Raw genomic sequence first — 18,618 nt, forward strand, 5'->3', positions numbered from 1 at the left:
TGGTAAGAAAGCTATGGTCTGGTAAGCAATTTGTAGCTGCGGTGAGATTTCGAAACCCTTCATCACCACTGCTTCAATGAACAGCGAAATATACATCAAGGAATGTTTACAAAAACGACTTCTACCCATGATTCGAAGCCACAAGGATCCTGTTGTCTTCAGGCCAGATCTTGCTTCTTGCCACTACTCGAAATCAACGGAAGAATGGTGTACTACCAAAAATGTCACTTTCGTCCCAAAAGACATGAATCCACCAAATTGCCCACAACTTCGACCAATTGACGAATTTTGAGCATTAACATGTCTCGGCAGCCAAACCCATTCAACAGTTCGAAAAAGATTGGAAAAAAGTGTTAAAACTTGTCGCCAAGAAGTCTGTACGGAATTTAATGAGGAACGTTCGCAAGAAGGTGCGCCAGCTAGTCTACAATGGCTAAGTAGCAAATGTTGAGAATAATATTCTGTTGTTGTAGTCTAATATTATCAGTATATCGAATAAAATTTGAATATCTAACACTTGTGAACAGTGCGTCCATACTTTCTGGAACAGTCTTTATGTACGAGATTCGATGCGGACTCGCCTGAGGGCGCCATGCTCGCAAAAAAGGATGTTGCCAACGATTTGTTCGGGAAATGTGAGAGCTAGGTATTTTGTTAATATGATGTCTTTGGTTTCACGTAACCACCAGCGTTGCCAGGTCATTTTTCCAAAAATCTGTATATGGCGCAAAAATTTATCTGTACCATATCGGTATCAGAATCTCTTCTACAGAAGTACCAGGAAAATGTCGCCAAGACTCATTTAGGTGAGTAAAAAAAAAGGTCCCACGACAACCTTTTCTCATGTCTAGTCAAGCTAAAATCCAGAATCGGTATTTATCAGTATGATCCGTGAATTATCGGTATTTTTGGAGTACATATCTGTATTTCGGTATACAAATCTGTATAAATACCGAGAAATCGGTATACCTGGCAACGTTGGTAACCACTTTGAAATTGTAGATGTCGCCAGCGCTGCCAACTATACCGATTTTTCGGTATTTATACCGATTTTTGGACTCGATACAGGAATACAGATATGCTCTCTCAAAATACCGATATTTCAATTTTCATACAGATAAATACCGATTTTCAGTTTTTGTGTTGGATTCCATAGGGGTAAACCAGGTCGAGCGACCTTTTTTTTTTTTTTGGTCGCAAAATCAGTTTTCGCACTAAATTGATGTTTGATTTTTCGAGAAAGATATTGTACAGATAGTTTTTTTCGCCAAATACAGATTTTTGGAAAAAACAGTTGACAGCACTGGATGTCGCGTCTGAACAGAGATGCCAGATCTGCAGATTTCTCTGTAAACGTCCTACAGTCAAAAACAGTAGTAGTTCTACGTCGAAAACAGGAACTGTCTCAAATGTCAACATGATTTATCGCATTCCGCGTGAAACTGTAAAATAACTAAAACACTTTTCATTGACATGGTTCACTTTATCGTGTACTTTATTGATTCTCTTCATCCACTGACAGAATACCGTTGTTCGTTTCAGTTTTATAACTATTCATAGGGTAATAATGGTAAGAATAAGTATGAATTTGTTTTGCACCGCTTTGTTTCAATCTTATCTGATGATGGAAAGCCTCTCACATATGTGACAGAGTTTCCGTATTTTCGCTCCTTCATTTCCACCTAGTTTAATACTTTGCCTCCGCTTACTAATCCGCTAAACATTGCTCATCCGTTACTGTGTTTAATGTATTCCTTTATGTTGCTATGTCAAAACAATAGGTTGGTATTTTTTTTCTTATGTGAGAGCAATATGAGAATAAAGATGCAAAACAGGGATGATGTGTTGTTCGAAAAAGATTTGAATAGTGTTTCCGTATTTTTTTTTTAATTGTTCCACTACACTTGTATAGCAGCGTAGGTGTAGCGATAAAAAAATTTTCATTTATCGTCATGCTGACTACCGGTGCCTCAGAGCATGCTGCGATTTAATGGAACGATACGGAAACAGAACTGCATTGAAACTGGTTTTTTTTGGAGTGTTTCTTGTTTGGATTATAGTCATTAATTGTATGAGAAATGCAAACTTGCATGCAACACGATAACCTAATTAGTACATTTTTGGAGTAAAATAGTGCTTTGTAGTAGCTTGTATATTTTTTTTGTAACCGTGATTTATATCCGTTAAGAATTGACGCGTGAATGGAAATGTGCTTCTGTTAGATTATTTACTTTCACTTCAAACCTGATTTCTCTACTACTGTCATGCTATTTTCAAAACAGTGACAGGATTCCTGATCAATCTGTAACAATTCAAACTGTTAAAATTGTTTTTTTTATATTTTTTTTGTTTCACCATCTAGTATCTATCAAACTTTAAGAACAAATCTAATTGATCACAAACGTTTGCCAATTTTTGGCCCGTAGCCAATTTGATAAATGATCATCTTTTCAATTTCTACAAAACTTCAATTAGTTTAGATGATATCTTTTTTTTGTTTAGGTTTAGTCGATGTGATAAGATAAAAACTGCTACCGAATCGGAACATATTGATACGAGAATACAAGAAAATATTTTATTTTCTTCTTTGAATTTTACTGGATCGTAATATATTTGATATATATTTCGTTTTTTTTCTAGGCTACTTGAAATTGGTATCGTTTATGTAATTATGCACAGACAAGTCACGGTCACACAAGTGCAATACCTGGAAGTCTTACGTACGTAATGTTTATCTATCCTAAATATTCTGCAGAAACTTTTTTTTTGTTTTGTAGCAAGGTTAAAAACTTCATACTTCAAGATTTTTTGTTCATGTTTTTTCTTGTGTACATACCAACATGTCTTTCTATTATCACTTTTCGTGAAAGGGATGGAAAAGATGCACTTTATTTATGTGTGCTCATTTTTTAAATCAACTGACTAACGTCTCTGTGCTTCTTTTTTCCACAGACTGTATGAACTGTCGCTATGTACTTTAGCTTCACTAAAAACTGGGAAAGTAATTTTATGTTCGTTGTGAGCAAGCCACCATCGATGTACATTAGGGAAGTAAGCAGTTTCAGTTTGATTTCTTGTAAACCTGTTGAAAAAATTGCTTATTTGTAGTGTAAATTGTCGAAAGTTCAGTGCATCCTTTGGCCATCCCTAAACGCAATGTGATGCCATTTTTTACCAAACATTCTCCTGGAAATGTTCGTTCATAGTAGGACATTTGATTTTGGTTTCTAAGATATAATAGTGTTGAATATTCAAAAACGCGTATTGTTATTATTATCATTAATTTGATCACTTAATAAGCCACTTTAAATTTTTCTTTTCCTAATTTCCCTCAACCAAAATAAAAAACAACGTCAAATACCGGGACCTAGGCCGAAAGTTGTTTCCATAAGCCTCGGTCTCTTCTTGCTTGTTTTCTTTCCGTTGTTTCATCCAATTTTCCACAACCAAGAAGAGAAAGCACTGGCTAGCAACCGGCAAAGACCGGTATATCGACAAGTGTTTGATTTTGTTGCGAGTGGTTTTTTGTCTGAATGTGTCAGTGTGTTTGCTGTCGTTGTACAGTTGCATTGGTATGAGTGTTAGAAATAAGAAAAGAAAAATCGAAAGCGAAAATGTTGTTGCTTGTTTACTAAATACTGATAACTGTTTTTTTTTTTGTTGTTGCTAAACTGTAATAGATGCATTATTAAACAGCCCTTAAATGTTTATTATTTTAGTTTTGCTCGTTATTTTTCATAGTAAACTTCGATCAATGTGAGGTTTGAAGCTGATTCTTAGAAAGTCAATGATTTCTTTGATGCCTTTTTGATTTGAGTTCAGTAACGGGATGGATGTGTTTGCTACTGTCAACTTGTTCTAATGTCAACGTGTGCTGGTATAACAATTTCCTAAACGGGACAATCTGCCATGGGTGACATCGAACGAGCTGACCACAAATCGAAATTGAAATCAGATGACTTTCCTGTCTACCTCCGAGTAGGGCCGGACAACATTTGCTAGCAGTGCACACTGTTGCAATGATTACTATTTCAGTACTATTAAAATCGAACAACGATCCGATTCATGTTTGATCATCGGATTACTAATCGCTATGAATAAGAAACTGGATTTCCACAAGTGAACGTTTTGTTTGTTTTGGTTTTTCAGCTTGGTTTACCTAATTACCATTACTTATTGTTTACTTGTCAATGTTTATTTGATACGAATGTCAATATTTGAAGTAAAGATTAATATCACAGTAAATATTTCAATTTATTATCGACATTTACACATATACAAACACTTTAAAAACTTTATTTGTTCTCACTTGGACTCATTCATTCTCAGCCATCTCATTCTTACTTTTCCCTCTGGAGGCAATATTAAATATCGTCTACTACTAACCACTGCACGAATGACAAGCGAATTTAATTATATGTATAAGCTTTCAAAAGAAACACATTTCAACATTCTACAACCTTATATTATACTCGTAAAATCTCTTGACGCTCGTTGTTTTATAACTCTGCTAACATCGGAAAATGGACGAGAACGTGTAACATGATTAGAACATGTCCGAATTAGATATGAAAACACCAACATACAAAATGACGCGTCCGCTGAGCAAATTAACGAAATACTTCAAACAACCTCATGCTATCTTATCGTTATCTGACTAGCAGGTTGGTAAACGACTGGACAATGCGCAATTCAGGCCCCAATGTGGTTCTTAGCCTCTTGTCCAGTAACTCCTATCCCTACCTCCCCGCGGTGCCGGCTGGGGTACGAGTAACTATAGGAAAGATCGGGTACCAACCTTTGGTGGGACCTTGATCGTATGCTGACAGGGTAGGGGGGGGGGGGGGGGCTTGCCATCTCTTTACAGAGAGTGAGCCAACCCGAGCGTCTATTCCCCATGTTGGGGCGGCTCGAAACAGCGTCTGTTCTCCATGTTAGGAGCGCCTGATTACCGTCCTTGTGTCAGTGTGGGACTCTAAACAGTGCTGACACGATGGCCCTCCGGCGAGACAGAAGGTTTGTGAAGGCCTAACAAGCCGCCCGGAAAACACATGTTACGTACGATCAAGAAAGAAATACGACTCGGAATAATCAGTAAAGACCTACGCGACGAACTAAGGACTACGACTGGAAGCTTGGCACATGGCTTCCCAGGATACGACCGAATGCTGCATGAGCTTCAAATCCGCGGCTTCGATGTCGTAGCACTGCAGGAACTTTGTTGGACGGGGCAGAAGGTGTGAAAAGGTGGGCATAGAGCGGCTACTACAACCAGCGTTCTAAGAACGGGATTTATAGTATTGGGCAAGATGCGCCAGCGCGTGATTGGGTGGCAGCCAATCAGTGATAGAATGTGCGTATTGAAGATCAGAGGCCGTTTCTTCAATTACAGCATCATCAACGTGCACTGCCCACATGAGACGAGACCCGATAACGAGAAGGAAGCATTCTACGCGCAGCTGGAACAAACCTACGACAGCTGTCCAAGTCGGGATGTAAAACTCGTCATCGGCGACATGAATGCTCAGGTAGGCCGGGAGGCAAGTTACAGGCCCGTGATCGGGCTGAAGAGCCTGCACGCGGTAACAAACGACAACAGTCAACGATGTGTAAACTTTGCAGCCTCCCGAGGAATGGTAGTTAGAAGTTCTTCCCCCGCAAAGATATCCACAAAGCCACCTGGAGATCACCTGATCAACATACGGAAAATCCAATCGACCACGTTCTCATCGACGGGCGATTCTTCTCCGACGTCATCAATGTCCGCACTTACCGCAGTGCCAACATTGATTCTGACCACTACCTTGTCGCGGTTTGTATGCGCTCAAAACTATCGACGGTGCACAATACTCGTCGCACAGGAACGCCGTGACTCAACCTCGAGCAGCTACGTAGCATTCGTACTGCAGAGGAATACGCGCAACAACTGGAGCTAGTGCTACCAACGGAAGAGCAACTTGGCGCGGCGACTCTTGAAGACGGCTGGAGGAACATAAGGTCCGCCGTGAGTAGCACTGCTGCAACCGTTCTAGGTACGAGGTTATCGAGTCGAGGAAATGACTGGTTTGACGGTGAATGTCAGCAGTTGGTCGAAGAGAAGAATGCAGCAAGGGCGAGGATGCTGCAACACCGCACTAGAGCGAACGAGGAACGATACAGACAGGCACGGAACAGACAGAACACGGTTTTCCGGAAGAAAAAGCGCCACCAGGAAGACCAAGATCGCGAAGCGATGGAACAACTGTACCGCGCAACTGACACACGGAATTTCTAGGAGAAGGTGAACCGCTCACGTAGAGGCTACACGCCACAGGCCGAAATGGGCAGAGATACCAGTGGTAACCTTCTCACGAACGAACGTGAGGTGATCGACAGGTAGAAGTGCAGTACTATGACGAGCATTTGAATGGCGAAGCACAGGATACAGAGAACGACACAGGAATCAATGTGGGTGCACGCTCAGCCGACGAAAGATTCCCTGATCTGTCGGAGATAATTGAGGAGATCGGCAAGCTGAGGAACAACAAAGCCGCGGGCAATGACCAGTTACCAGGCGAGCTGCTCAAACATGGAGGAGTGGCACTGGCTAGAGCGCTGCACTGGATGATTTCTAGGATTTGGGAGGAGGAGATTCTACCGCAGGAATGGATGGATGGGGTGGTATGTCCCGTCTACAAAAAGGGTGATAAGCTAGACTGTTGCAATTACCGCGCAATCACATTGCTCAACGCCGCCTACAAGGTACTCTCTCAAATCCTTTGCCGTCGTCTATCATCAATAGCTAAGGAACTCGTTGGGCCGTACCAAGTGGGATTTACTGGAGCCCGCGCCACTACGGATCACATATTCGCGATAAGACAAGTACTCCAGAAGTGTCGTGAATACAACGTACCCACACATCACTTATTCATTGACTTCAAAGCGGCATACGACACAATCGATCGAAAACAGCTATGGGAGATAATGCACGAATACGGTTTCCCGGATAAACTGACGCGATTGGTCAAAGCAACGATGGATAGAGTGATGTGCTACGTCCGAGTATCTGGGACGCTCTCGAGTCTTTTCGAATCTCGGAGAGTGCTACGTCAAGGTGATGGACTCTCTCTTGTTCAATATTTCCATGGAAGGTGTGATTCGAAGAGCGAGGATCGACACGAGTGGCGCGATCTTCCGAAAGTCCATACAACTTTTTGGCTTCGCTGACGATATTGATATTGTGACATGTAACTTTGAGAAGATGACGGAAACCTACATCCGACTGAAAGCTGAAGCTAGGCGTATCGGACTGGCCATAAATGCGTCGAAATGAAATACATGAGAGGAAGAGGCTCTAGAGAAGAAACACTACGCCTCCCACCACGAATATTGATAGACTGTGACGATATCGAGGTGGTTGACGAGTTCGTGTATTTGGACTCACTGGTGACCGCTGATAATGACAACAGCAGAGAAATTCAGGGACATATTTTGGCAGGGAGTCGTGCGTACTTTGGACTCAGAAAAACCCTTCGATTGAGAAAAGTACACCACCGCACGAAATCGACCATCTACAAAACGCTCATTAGACCGGTTGTTCTCTATGGCCACGAGACCTGGACTATGTTGGCAGAGGACCAACGCGCCCTCAGTGTTTTCGAAAGAAAGGTACTGAGGACCATCTATGGCGGAGTGCAGATGGAAGACGGAACGTGGAGACGGCGTATGAATCACGAATTGCAACAGCTGCTAGGAGAACCACCCATCGTACGGACAGCTAAAATCGGACGTCTACGATGGGCTGGACATGCCATAAGTGTGTCGGACGACAGCCCAGTGAAAATGGTACTTGAATCTAATCCGACTGGTACAAGAAGAAGAGGAGCGCAGTGAGCAAGGTGGATCGATCAAGTGGAGGGTGATCTCAGAACCATCCGTGCCTTGAGTGCCTTTGGCGACGAGCAGCCATGGACCGAGTTATGTGGAGACGTATGCATGATACAGCAAAGGACACCCCTATAGCTGTTAGGTAAGGTAAGGTAATAGTGGACATTGTTGATTTTTTGTTTTCATTCGAAGAAATACGCTGCCAAATGTCATCGAAGTTGAAGGTCGTCTATGCTCACACAGCAGCAATATGCAAGAGAAGGTTTCAACGCTTTAAAAATGACTTATTTTTGAGACACGAGATACGTGGAGGACTGTCAAAAAAATTGAAAAAACATCGACTGCAAAAGTAAATCGATTAGGTGGGAAAACAATGATCTGCGATTGATGGAATTCAACGTGGTGTAAATTTATGAAGTGATTAAAAAGAACCATTCTCAACGCTACAAATAACAGATGATCGATTTGAGCCAAAATATGGTACCATAGGGGGAAAAGGTAAAAATTCCTCGTGAAAATACTCCGTCTCACATCAATGATCCGTCTCCGCAATCAGAGGAGTTCGGATGCGAAGTGTTATCGCATGCGGCTTCAGGAATCAGAACTAATTGTCTTAAGTGGCACGTTTCCCTAGTTATTTGGAGATTTGTGCCTTCGAAACCGGTCCGGGAGCAATCAGAGGAGTTCGAATGGGAAATGTTATTCATGCGGCTTGCTCGCTAGAATTAGCCCCTTCAGATTACGACCTTCTACCCTGATCAAAAAGTTCCCGAAATTTATTCAGAAAATTAAAAATACAAGATTATTCATCAACATCAACTTATGCCAGCACTTGATCCAATCTAGTTTTGTTCATAGTCAAATGTTCACCGATAATGATGGCATTGTGTGACGGTGCGTTATCGTGGTGCAAGATCCACGAGTTGTTTGCCCACAAATCTAGTCATTTTCGGCAAATTGCTTCACACAAACCTCTAATAATACTCCTTGTTGCCAATCTGGCTTTGTGGAAGGAGTTCATGATATACAACACCCTTGTAATCGATGAAAACTGTAAGTATCGTCTTTTTTTTCGACTGAAAACGACGTACGCCATTCACTCGCTTGATGCCTGGATTGCGTGTCATACTCGTAAATTCACGTCTCGTCTCCAGTAATAATCCGTTTGATGATTGTTGGGTCAGATTCGGCCTTGAAAATCATGTCTTTTGTGACATGCAACATACTTTTTTGGATGAAATTGTACAAAATCGAGAACACGCACAATCGCAGATGTACTTAATACAGCATAGCTTTTACAAATGTACAGGTATCAAGCTGAAAATTTGATAGAATGTCAATGGCAGATGTGGCAACCTAAGAAAAAATCGAATCGGGTGCTGAGAGCGCCACACGGTGGTGATTCCGGGAACTTTTTGATCATGGTAGTATTTGTGGCGAAGACAAAAAAATAAATCGAAACTTTCTAAAAAATCTGACTATAAATGCAAAGAAGATAAAATGATTGAAAGGAATAGAATTCGATAAGTTGACAAAACTAATTGTTTTCCCTTACGAAGAATGGTTCCGAAAGTTCACAAACATTACCTAGAGAACTCACAATCAATCGCGTTTCAATATCGTCCTTTGAATTATGAATCGTGCAAATGTACCTGAACAAATCGAATCTCATTCGAAACCTTACAACCATTTCCAGAACTATAGTTCTAACTTTTTTCACACAGTTTGAACAACGGCGTAGAATCCCTGTATCTACTAAATGCCAGCCTTGGAAACTATACAGAAAAGCTATTCGTATCTTTTGAGAGAGAGAAAGGGAAAACTATCGTTTAACAAATATCTCAAAACTTGAAAGCTCGCAAGGTACACGCACTTCTACTATTAAACGTCAAAGGATCAAAAAAATTAACGATACACTAAATCTAAAATTGATACCAGCCAAAGACTCAGTAGAACTGTTGCCGACGTGTTCGGTATTTGCCTGGTTACAGGGATCACGGATCATGAAATGATAAATTGTTCATTTTTTCCTGATACAAAATATGGATTGCAATTTAATTTCCATGATTCGTAGCAAGCAGTTTAATGTATGGACAGTCGAAAGTCGCTCATCTGATTTATAATTGATGTTGATTTTTTTTAACATGACCATAAGAGATTTGGTATGAAGTCATTTGAATTATTCAGTGTAAAATATTTGCACTGGAAATATATTTAGAGAAAAAACCTTCATATAACAATCAATGTTGTCGGACGCATAGGCAACAGGAATCAACCAGTTCTCCTAAAATTTTAGTCAAAATTTTTACCTTTTCGATATCAACTTGTGATAAGGGCCTATTACGATAGGGCTTTGTGAATATATTACAAAATATAATGCTTATTGGTCGACTCTATAGCATCTAAGTACACAATATTCGATAAGAACTTGTAAATAGAAGCCCAAGCTACGTTTAAGTTTACTTGTCAGAGAGGTTACCACCTTAGGCTTGGGGGAAAATCTCCGATTCTCTGGACGAACTCTTCTTTCTTACCTTCTAAGCAAGAGCACTAGTACTGCACTGTTATGCTTGGTGTCATCAACTAGTCATAGAGTTACAGTCTAAATGTATCTGTTGGATCATTGTAATCTGTTGATACAAATGATGAGGAGGTTTTATGCCTGCTGGATAGAGATTGCCACATTTCATCTCCATCTTTTGCCTGCATCCAAATAAATAAATAAACACAAACAATTTCTGGATCTATGGAACATTCTCCGGTTTTCCGGTGAATTGAAAAAAATAACAATAAAGCAGAGAAGGTATTTTTTTCTTCAGATTCGATGAATTAATCGATCCAATTATTGACCATTTCGTATTTTTTTGAAGTGCTGCTCTGACAAGCCATGTGTCATGGATTGGAACAAATGGTAATCGTATGGAGCAATGTCCGGTAAATATGGCCAGTGGAACAGAACGTCCAATGCCCATTTCAGCATTTTCTAATTAGTAATTTACGATTTTCGAAACATGAGATCTTGCACAGTCATAAAGCTTGTCGTGACGAGCTTCATATTAAAGCCGCTCTTCCTGCAAAGCTCTGTTCAAAAAGTGGAGGTTCAAGTGTTATGGATAACTGCCGAAGTGCTTGGCACGGATCGTCATAGAGCAACGTCATCAAATCTTCATCTTGGAACTTTTCCGGTTCTCGGACGTTCATTGTCAGCGAGAACAAGTTTAGATTCGTAAAACTAGACTTAGTAAGAGGTGGATAGGGTGTATACTGTTGTTTTGCGCAAAATTGTTTCATATTCTATGGAATTTCCAATGCACATGGGACAATTATGCGTAAAATGGCAGTATACTACTATTCAAAACTCAGGAGGCATCAATCCGTAGTAATGTACAGAACATGATTGCCAAAAGCTTTTAGCTTATAGGCGACGAGACTAAATGCCTCGTCCAGATTCTAGATTGAGCATTATTGAAATCACCCGAAAAGTAAACTTCAAATTGCTTATCTGGCATGCGATTTGTTGATGCAGCACCATCGTAGCCCACCCTAGTCTTTCACAAAAACCAAACACTATTTCAGTCGGGAAGTTATTACGAGCATTTAAAGAAGTCAGCCTTCTGAACAAACCGAAGCCAATAAAAATAATACTAAATCACGAATGTAAAACGACTACGGTATTGAAGAATAAGCTGAATTTGAAACTGATGGAATTGGTTAGCCCATATGATGGGTAGCTTCAAGGAAAATGTACGGTCCCATAGAAAAGTTCCAATAAAGCCAATGATCTTGAAACGCAACCATAATTTTGTATGTTTGAAGAGAGTTGCACCGTTTTGACGAACAGTCTGTGTATTTTTTAACGATCATTATTCCTCAATTTGACAGAAGATTTTACGATGTCATTGACGGAGTCAATTAACATTTTCAAATCAACTCATCACCTCGCCTGACTTTGCCCACAGACCATGCGTTGAAACCGATCCACGTGGCGACAGTTCTAGCAGTATGTTCGCACTCATCCTACTCATTCACGTCAGTAATGCCTAAAAGGGGCCGTAGAAAAAACAGTGATACCTTCAAATAGCAGTTGGCTTTGATTAACCGTTAGTTCCTATTAATAACTAGTATACTAATTTGTTGTTGTTGTCTATGTGTTTCAGTCGATTTGGGGATGATCTGTCGGTCTGCGGACCAACAGCGATTGACGGTTCGATTCAATCGTATGGCTATTACGCTCTTCTCCTGCAGGATTAAATTTGAATAATTACTGAAATATTATCTTTACTTGAAATATGTCGATCAAACGATTGAATGCCTCTGTGTAAGGCGATGAATATGATGAATATTAAATGGATATACATACTATCACTTTCACGTTCGTTCTACTACTGCTGTTAAATAGTTCGTTGGTTTGTATGAGATATACTTTTGCCTCAACTATCTTTTGTTTCTTTGTATTCGCGTTCACTTCTGTGGCGTCACTGCTTTTTCACTAACCAATTGAAATTAACCATCCCTATTTTGTTGTCGTCCTGTTATTCAGAATCAACCATTTGCACTGTTTTTTGCTTACAACTTAGCACTTCGTGAAAGGTCTGTGTGAGGCTTGCGAACATTTCGTTTTCAAGTTTCATTGGGACTGATAGTGTGAAGATGGAGAAGTTTGATTAAAATCTGCTGTTGAAAAATCATGGCCAGTGTACCATTTATCCGATTTTGATTGAACGCTATTATAACTCGATCCACAAGCTTCCTGGTTCGCAAATGGTACGAGATTATTCTACTCTAAATTAAAAATTACGATCCCAAGTGTGAAAAAGATTTCTGAATAAATTTTACGTATTTGGTTATTGCGCGGAAACCACAGTGATGTTGAATTTTAAATCAATCTAAAGTGTGTAAAATATGTTTTTCCCTTTTTAGTTAATTCATTGAATTCATGTTCTCTACAGTTATTAACAAAAAATATCCTTCAACCCCTATTCTATATCTAATGTCGTAGACTGAATGTTAATAATTATTCCATCGCTCTTACCTACAATGAGAGCTGTTTCCATCGTTTTCAAAACAAACGTAAAATAAAATTCGTTATAATAAGGTTCACTGTTCGAAAAAGAAAACTGATAAGTAAAAAAAAAAAGATTACAGTGATAACATGCTAGACAATTACGTCGATAATCGTACGATATCGAACAGTCTAAGCCTACTATCTATAAAAGATACCGAAACTAATAAGGTACCGATTCACACACATTTCATCGCTGTTTGCCACGCCACACTCTCATCAGAACGGGTTTAAGTATTCGAAATACCCGTTCGCTGTCGCTCTCAGAACAGTCTGGCATTGGAGGACGAACTGCCGGGAGAACTATGATGTTTACCGGATTGCTTGGCCTGGTGTCATTTACCGCCGGACGTCGGTCCAGTCGTGTTGCTACCACAGACAGATCCGCTGCTGCTGTTGTTACTGTTACTGTTGCCAGTGGTTACGCTTACCGTTTCGTCCGGTCTGGGCGGAATCAATGTGAACTGATCTTGTTCGATCGGTTTCTTCAACCAGTCACCCAAATCCTCCTTCGCGAATGCGGCAAACAATTCCTTCTTTGCCTGTTGGTACTCGGGAACGCACATCTTCGTCTCGTAGTAGCTGGGTTTCACCTCACGGAAACGTACGCTCGGGAGTTTCTCGATGGCTGCAGCATACCGCCTGTAGAATGACTGCTTCGATAGCCGGGACATTTTGTTGGTGTTGGTGTTGTTGTTGATGAGTTTGCCAGTGAAGGAGTTAACTATCTCCACCTCACTGCATCCAATCACCCAGTTGATGCTGAAGTTCGGCGGTTTGGTTTGATTTCGGGACTCCGCCGATGTCATCAGTGCCAAACGAGGTTTGTTTAGCCGGTATGGCGGTGGCAGACCTTGGATGGAATTTTCCACACGACCGCAGATTGCACTGTGAAAATTTAGAGTGAGCAAAGAAGATGATAAAACGTTAGTTTAGCTTGTGTGTAAAAATTTTCCGATTCGAAAAAAAAGTTCTTGATTCGCGAGGTAACATTTAACCGTACTCTGGCCAGCCAGCTGTTCGATCTTACCGGTACATATGGGCCGGATGCAGCAAGCTGCCCAGCACGATTGAGTGCAGATAGATCGGCTCGATTACGGACGCGAGCAGCGATCCCTGCAAACCGAGTACATTCCAGCGTGATATTTTATCCGAGCAGGACATCGTCAGCAGACGTTGCCCCTGCAGGACACCATCCCACGTCTGAATACCCTCGCTGCTCTTGACCGGTATCGTCCCTTCGCCCGATTCCACCTTGGTGCGCAGTTGACCGCGAGCTTTCCTGTAATTTTATGTGTTTTTTTTTTCACGAGCATGAGATGAAAAAAAATCATTAGTTGACAGATTGCCAATTTTCGCTTAAACTTTAGAAATCAGAAAAAAAAATCAACCATTCTTACCGGTTCGGATGTTTATCCACATCCATGTTGTCATTTTCGTGCGGACTGAAAACTCGAGCATCCCCGCAAGGGGCTGTGTTGATGTACAAGTGGAAGTTAATTCCATCCCTCAATCGGTACAATGTCGAGCCCTCGATCGGTCCCACAAAAATGCTTGCTTCCGGTTCTTCCGCTGACGGTTCCTGCTGTTCGCTATTGTTATTATTCCTAGTATTCGTATTATTGCCTTGCTTTCCGTTGTATTGAGCCATTGTTGTACTACTATTGGAAGCCTTGTTGTCACTGAGCAGATCCAGCTGAGAGTAGAAAAAGTCCAACAAGCCACGACGAGCGATGATTTCCGCATGTGAATCATTGATGACCGAACCAGTAACGCTCATGTGCTCACCACTAACACACTTGGTGCCGGTGGCCAACGATATGACCTGAAAGCAGAATGATAGATGAAATTGGTTTAAACTTCCCATCCAAATTTGATTGTCTCATTGTTTTCAGGATAATGTTGAAACAAACTGAAAGAAGGGTGCTACCCTCGTAAATTGGTCAACTTCAGTTTGACCTTTGTAGAAATCGGTTCAGTCATCTCCGAGGAAATTTAGCGGAGAGAAATCTTTAATAGGTGCACACATACACAGACATTTTTCGATATCGTCGAGCTGAGTCGAATCAGACCCTGTCTACTTAGAAAGAAATCAGTCTACAGTTCAGTTACGCCATCGCACGGTATCACATTGAACATACCATGTCAATTGTATTGGTAATGTAAGAGCTGAATATCTTGGTAATATGATGTCTTTGGTCGAATGGTATATGGTAAATCCGAGCAGGAGCATTAAAAGCAGGAGCTTTAGAGCAATTTCAAAGCAGTGCTCAGAAAACGGGATTGTTTTGCGTATGACAATATATTTAACGAAGAGGAGCATGATCCAATCCCAACTATGAAACAACTTTGCGTCGATCTGAATTTAGAAGAGGTTGCTGTAATGCCAAATTTTCTAAATTATTTCAAAACCAAAGAACTGAACCATCTAAAATCCCTGAGGCAAATAGTACAGACGATACCCGCCTAAAACGCGGAGTGCGAGAGGGGTTTCAGTGTTATGAATTTAATACAGAATAAGCAGCGCGGATCGTTAAATACGCGAAACCTAGCCAGCTTGCTTTATATATCGATTAATGGTCCATCGGAGGATAAATTCAACGCCAGAAAGTTTGCCGAGAGCTGGGTTCTGACACATTCTTCAGCGAACAATGCCCAGAGCAGAGTAGTGGGGCTGCTCTGATCAATAAACGCATGAGGAACTGAATCACATATGGGACTTTTTTTGAGCATGAATTTTTAATTATAAATTGATAAGTACGATTCTAGATTTGTCGTCGAATACATTTTATTGTAAGTACATATTTCGGTATGATATTTGCATTCCTTAACATTTCAACATACTTTTATAGGTTCCATTAAACTCTTTTGCATTTAGTTTACGAATGCAAATTTATTTAAAAATAGATATGAGCGATTTGTTCATCGATCTTCATGTAAGTAATTTTTCCGCCTCAAATTCTGTTTTAATTAATTTTTACATACTTTGATAGGTTTAACGGATCTCCTTTGCATTATGCAAAAAATGCCATTTTATTTCAAAAACGTTATGTACAATTTTTCTGTAAACATATATTGATGTAAGTAATTTCCCAAACTTAGTATTCTGTTTTTATTCACATTTCGACATACTTTTATATGTTCCACTAAACCCTGTTGCATTTAGTTTACTTACGAGTGCGAATTTATTTAAAAATCGTTATGTGCGATTTTTCTGTGAATATATCTTGATGTAACGATTTTTTTATGTAAGTATTGTGTAAATTTTGACAATGTTCTTAATTCAGTAATCTATTTTCAGAAACAGTTTTACATACTGTAATAAGTTCAAGCTCTTCTGGATTGCATTCAAGTTTCTCCACCGACTAGAGAGAAAGGCAAAAACTGCTCACCAAGATGTGTGCGTAGCAGCATGCCTACTTTTTGATTTTAACTTTTGCTTCTTAATTGTTAAAATGGCGTCTAATCAAGGGAAACAACACTTTAAAATTGTGCTTGCGCATCATGAAATAACATACTACGCGCACTCACACCAAGTTAGCGAATTATTGAATAAAACCAACTGTACACTGTCACCAGGGTAATACAAGTGTTCGGAGAACATTTATCGATGCAAAGAGAGACTGAAGACTGATGGCAAGAGAGACTGAATGCCGAAGGCGAAATCCGAAATGTCACAGGCAAGAGGCAACCAGTGTCGTCTAAAATCGAACACAGAGCTGGAAAATGAGCCGGAGTGTCAACTTACAAAAAGGTGGTGAGTCCAAATCGTGACGATAAACAAAACAAATCGGCCAGAGTGCGATGGTAAGTTTGAGAGGTAAAGAGTTTTTACCCCCTAATTTATGCTAGGTGCACATAACCAATTTCACTTGATTTTACGTTTCGTCTTAGACTCATCAGTGCGTAGCAGTTTATGTTGAACTGCTACCTCCGACTATTGCAAAACACTTTTTTGATATTACACCTAAGTGTAATATCAAAACTGACGTCCCGAACGAAACACGTTTCGGCTTACTATCCGTACAGATTGTGGTAAGTTTGAGAGGTAAAGAGTTTTTACCAGCAGTTTATGTTGAACTGCTACCTCCGACCTGACGGTTCAACATCAACCGCTAGGCAGACGTGAACCGCTAGGCAGACTTTACGTCTGCCTAGCGGTTTATGTTGAACCGTCATGTCGGTGGTAGCAGTTCAACATAAACTGCTACGCACTGATCAGTCTAAGACGAAACGTAAAATCAAGGACAGAGTACGATACAAGATGACATCAAGACAGTTTTCTGGATAGGAATATTACTCCACAACTAGAGAAGGAAAAATTGCAGAGATTTTCAAACACATCGACACATACGAGGTTTGCAAAGAAATATCTGGTGCAGCAAACAATCTGTTCCTGTAGCTCACAGGGAAACATTCACATCGGGACCGGGACTATCAACCAGGGAATTTATGTGCAGGGATAAACGCGTCTGTCGCCTTTCCTCATGAAACAAATCTGTTCTGCCTTTCTCACGAAGAAAGATTATGCTATTACTGTGAAAACCGACTTTTGAATCTAGGCCTGGAGTACGCAAAATGTCTGTGAGTATGTAACATTTTCGTGCACTCACTTTTCTCGGAGATGGCTGAGCTGAATTTTACAAACATAGATTCAAATGAAAAGACTTAAGATGACATATAAAATTCTTAAATTTCATATTAATATGACATCCGGTTCAGGAATTACAGTGTGATTAGTGGAAAAATTTTATATTTCAAGTTACCTACTCACTTTTCTCGGCGACGGTTTAACCGATTTTAATAACTCATACCGTTCTCGTTTATTGATCAGAGCAGCCCAACAGCTGACCCAAAGTCGCCCAAACAGCTTTTGAGATGTTTGTTTTAGCAAACTGGGGTCGCTCTATATCGGACTCCTACTCGCGTCGTTTCGCTCTGAAAATTTTCTCGGACCACACCACGCATCCATGCGAGTTTGTTTATTTTTTATGAGTTGTTGTTTAGGGCGCGTATCACGTGTTCGTTTTACTCGGAGTCAGAGTCGCCCACGTGAAGGTTCAAAAACGAAAACGGTATTAGGTTCAAATGCAAGGTCTTATGTTCCCATACAAAATTCATAAATTTCATCTGGGTGCTACTTCGGGTTCGGGGAATACCGGGTGAAGAGTGGGAACATTTTTTTACCGTCACATAAAGCGGTGGATAAATGTAAAAAAAAAACCTTTTTTAATCCACCTAGTGGTGTAATGATGCTTTTCTCATATTACTCATATTTCAAAAAATATCACTACCCAAGTAGCAAATGTAACTTATTAAACTTTCAAGATCCCCAGCGGGCCTGCACATCTGAAGGATGACAACCCAAGGACCGAATAAGGAACAGCGAGAGGCCGGCCGAACACGCCAACAGGAGACAAAACACATCGTAACACAAACACATTCACGATCAACATCCAAACCGGACATTTTCAACACCCTGCCAACACAGCCCCGAACACCGATAACTACCTTCATCTCAGCCGTGGGCCGCCCGCCAGAGGGACTCCCCTGGGGGCGTCGTCCGTGGCCACACTACAATGGATACCGCGAACCAGCAATTAGGACTGTCCGCAGCAGACCCACACAGCGATTCAACTCAAGTCTAAGCTTCTTCTATCTTCACCCCCTCTACATCTCTCTCTCTCTCT

At 40.6% G+C, this 18,618-nt stretch overlaps 1 protein-coding gene across 7 annotated transcripts in view; it reads right to left on the bottom strand.

The window, feature by feature from the left end:
- Window positions 1-1,462: 1,462 nt before the first annotated feature.
- LOC131425524 (double-stranded RNA-specific editase Adar) overlaps window positions 1,463-18,618 on the bottom strand; it is a 128,396-nt gene continuing 111,240 nt past the window's right edge. For all 7 annotated transcript variants that reach the window (XM_058587465.1, XM_058587464.1, XM_058587467.1 and 4 more), the window contains 3 exons: window positions 14,329-14,753; window positions 13,959-14,210; window positions 1,463-13,816 (listed from right to left, as the gene is read on the bottom strand). In XM_058587465.1, coding sequence (XP_058443448.1) covers window positions 13,264-13,816; window positions 13,959-14,210; window positions 14,329-14,753 — 1,230 coding nt within the window. In that variant the 3' untranslated portion in view covers window positions 1,463-13,263. The remainder of the gene's footprint in view (window positions 13,817-13,958; window positions 14,211-14,328; window positions 14,754-18,618) is intronic.

The sequence above is a fragment of the Malaya genurostris genome, chromosome 1, assembly GCF_030247185.1.
Source record: "Malaya genurostris strain Urasoe2022 chromosome 1, Malgen_1.1, whole genome shotgun sequence".
Classification (NCBI taxonomy): domain Eukaryota; kingdom Metazoa; phylum Arthropoda; class Insecta; order Diptera; family Culicidae; genus Malaya; species Malaya genurostris.